The sequence below is a fragment of the Stegastes partitus genome, unplaced genomic scaffold (assembly GCF_000690725.1).
Source record: "Stegastes partitus isolate 25-593 unplaced genomic scaffold, Stegastes_partitus-1.0.2 Scaffold1082, whole genome shotgun sequence".
Classification (NCBI taxonomy): Eukaryota; Metazoa; Chordata; class Actinopteri; family Pomacentridae; genus Stegastes; species Stegastes partitus.
The window spans coordinates 58,703-60,844 of record NW_007578813.1 but is presented as its reverse complement, the minus strand read 5'-3'; the positions used below and the strand labels follow the sequence as shown (position 1 = coordinate 60,844).

At 46.0% G+C, this 2,142-nt stretch overlaps 1 protein-coding gene across 1 annotated transcript in view; it reads left to right on the top strand.

Annotated features, from left to right (window-relative positions):
* The window catches only part of dgkg (diacylglycerol kinase, gamma), a 121,064-nt gene that overhangs the window by 76,713 nt on the left and 42,209 nt on the right, over positions 1 to 2,142 (top strand). Inside the window, exon 18 of the mRNA XM_008295897.1 lies at positions 1,382 to 1,446. Coding sequence (XP_008294119.1) covers positions 1,382 to 1,446 — 65 coding nt within the window. The remainder of the gene's footprint in view (positions 1 to 1,381; positions 1,447 to 2,142) is intronic.

The following is a 2,142-nucleotide window of genomic DNA, read 5'->3' as shown; positions in this document are numbered from 1 at the left end:
ATAGACTCCAGCCCCCCATAGTGAGGATGAAGGTGTAGAGATGATGGATGGATGCTGGTGGTGGAGGATCAGGACACATAGAGACAGCAGCAGTGAGTCCATGTGTCTCGTATTGAACCAGATGTTCACGTCTCCAGACCTCAACAAGGTTCCATCAGTGCAGCAGCATGTCAGTGACGTTTTAACCTCCTGCTGTAGCTCATTAACATAATGAATCAGTGTGAACGCTGCGTCTGCATCCAGATGTTTCCCACCGCGGTCCGTCAGCCAACCAGCGGCAGAAGTTCAGTTCTCACACAACAAATCCCTCATTAGACTTTGCTAACTGTTTTCAAGCCGGTGGAAGCTTTGTTCAGTAAAGACACGTCGTCCATCAGCAGGATGTGAACCTTCTGTGTCCTGAGGCCTCCGCTCGTCTCTGAAACAGTTTCTGAACGTTGACTCGAGAACGTTCTTCTTCAGTGATCATGGAACATATCTGACAACGTTGTCTGAGTGTTGAAACTTAGTTAACTTTTAATGTTAAAGAACGTTTTTTGAAGTGATGCCGTAAAACGTTCTTTGATTATTAGATTAAAAATTTTTTTTTTTTCCAGGGAAGTTTTTCTTCAGTTCCCAAACTAACATTCTGGGAACCTCAAACTGAAAACATTACCGGAACCTTTTCAGAACGTTATTAGAACACATAGATAAAGCTGGCATGTTGGCGTGACGGACGCTTTGCCGTCTGCTGATACTGAAAACACGAGTGTTGACCCAACAGCTCCGGATGTTCTGGCGTGGACCGACCGGTCGGACCGGACTCTTGTTGACACGCAGCGCCGAGAGAAAAGAAATCTGTCAGAAAGGTGGCAGAAAAAATCTGTAAAAGGGGTGGAATATTAAAATAACTATGAAAGAACTGTTAGAAAAACACAAATAAACGATGAAAAAACCAACATGTGTAATAGAACAGAATGCTTCTATTGTCATCGTACAACGACATGAAAAGACGAGTGGTGCAAAATACACGAATAAAAAAGACAAATATATAAATATATTCACTAAAGGAGCCAGTAGGACGTATAGTAGAATAAATACACTGCACTGTGGAGANACACTCAGCTCTGATTGGCTGTTCACTATGTCATCACTGTCGGGGGTCACTAAAGGTCATCGGATCCTTCGTGTTGTTATGAGCTGTGTGTGTCTGATGTGCTCACCAGTAAAGCCTGTGTTCATACGTTGGCTTCTCTTGACAACCACGTTTTCCTTCTAGTCTCCTAACAAACGTGGTTTCTACGGTGACAGTGCAGGATGCCTGTGTGTTATTGACCTACGCCGAGCGGCGACATCATGCTGATGTCATGCAGGTAACACGTCTCCTCTGTCTCGCCTGCAGGACGCCTCCATCGCCCACCGCTTCCACCTGATGAGGGAGAAACACCCCGAGAAGTTCAACAGCAGGTCAGTCCATGAAACGCCGCCGCCGCCGTCGTCATGGCGATAGTTAACAACCGAGCAGCACTTTAATCAGCTTCAGATCAATACCAGCAGAGATCAATACATCAGCTGATCTGTTACACTGGCTCAGCTGGATGTATCTCCAACAGCTGGCTGCTCTGTTCTCTGGTTCTGATCCGTGCTGCATTGATTTATTGATCCAGTAGGTTGGATTCAACCTGAACACATTCACATGACTGTCGATCACTTTGGACAAACTTTCACTCATTTAGAATCATTTTCCAGTCAGTTCGGACCACTGTGTCTGCTTCTGAGTCACTTTTGCCAAATTATGAGTCACCTTGAATAATCTTTATGATCCCTTTTAACAGCTGTTCCATCAACGCGTGATGCATCTCTTTAATCTGGAAACTCAATTTCACACCGAGCCACAATCAATAGCAGAACAAGCCCTGCTCAGGGATCAATATCTGGGCAGCGCCGGCCCGTCTCTGACACGTTCAGCTCTCTGGTTTATTGGTCCAGCTGATCACGAGCTGGTTGTTGAGTGAAGGCCGATGGAGTCGTTCTATAGCAGCTCATTGAGTGTTAGTGATGCTGGAAGCTGCTCAGTGTGAGAGGCCAGCAGGCTGATCCAGAGTCAGGTTAAAGAAACATCTCCACTACAAGGAGCTGCGAGGTGATGAAAGGCAGGAGGCC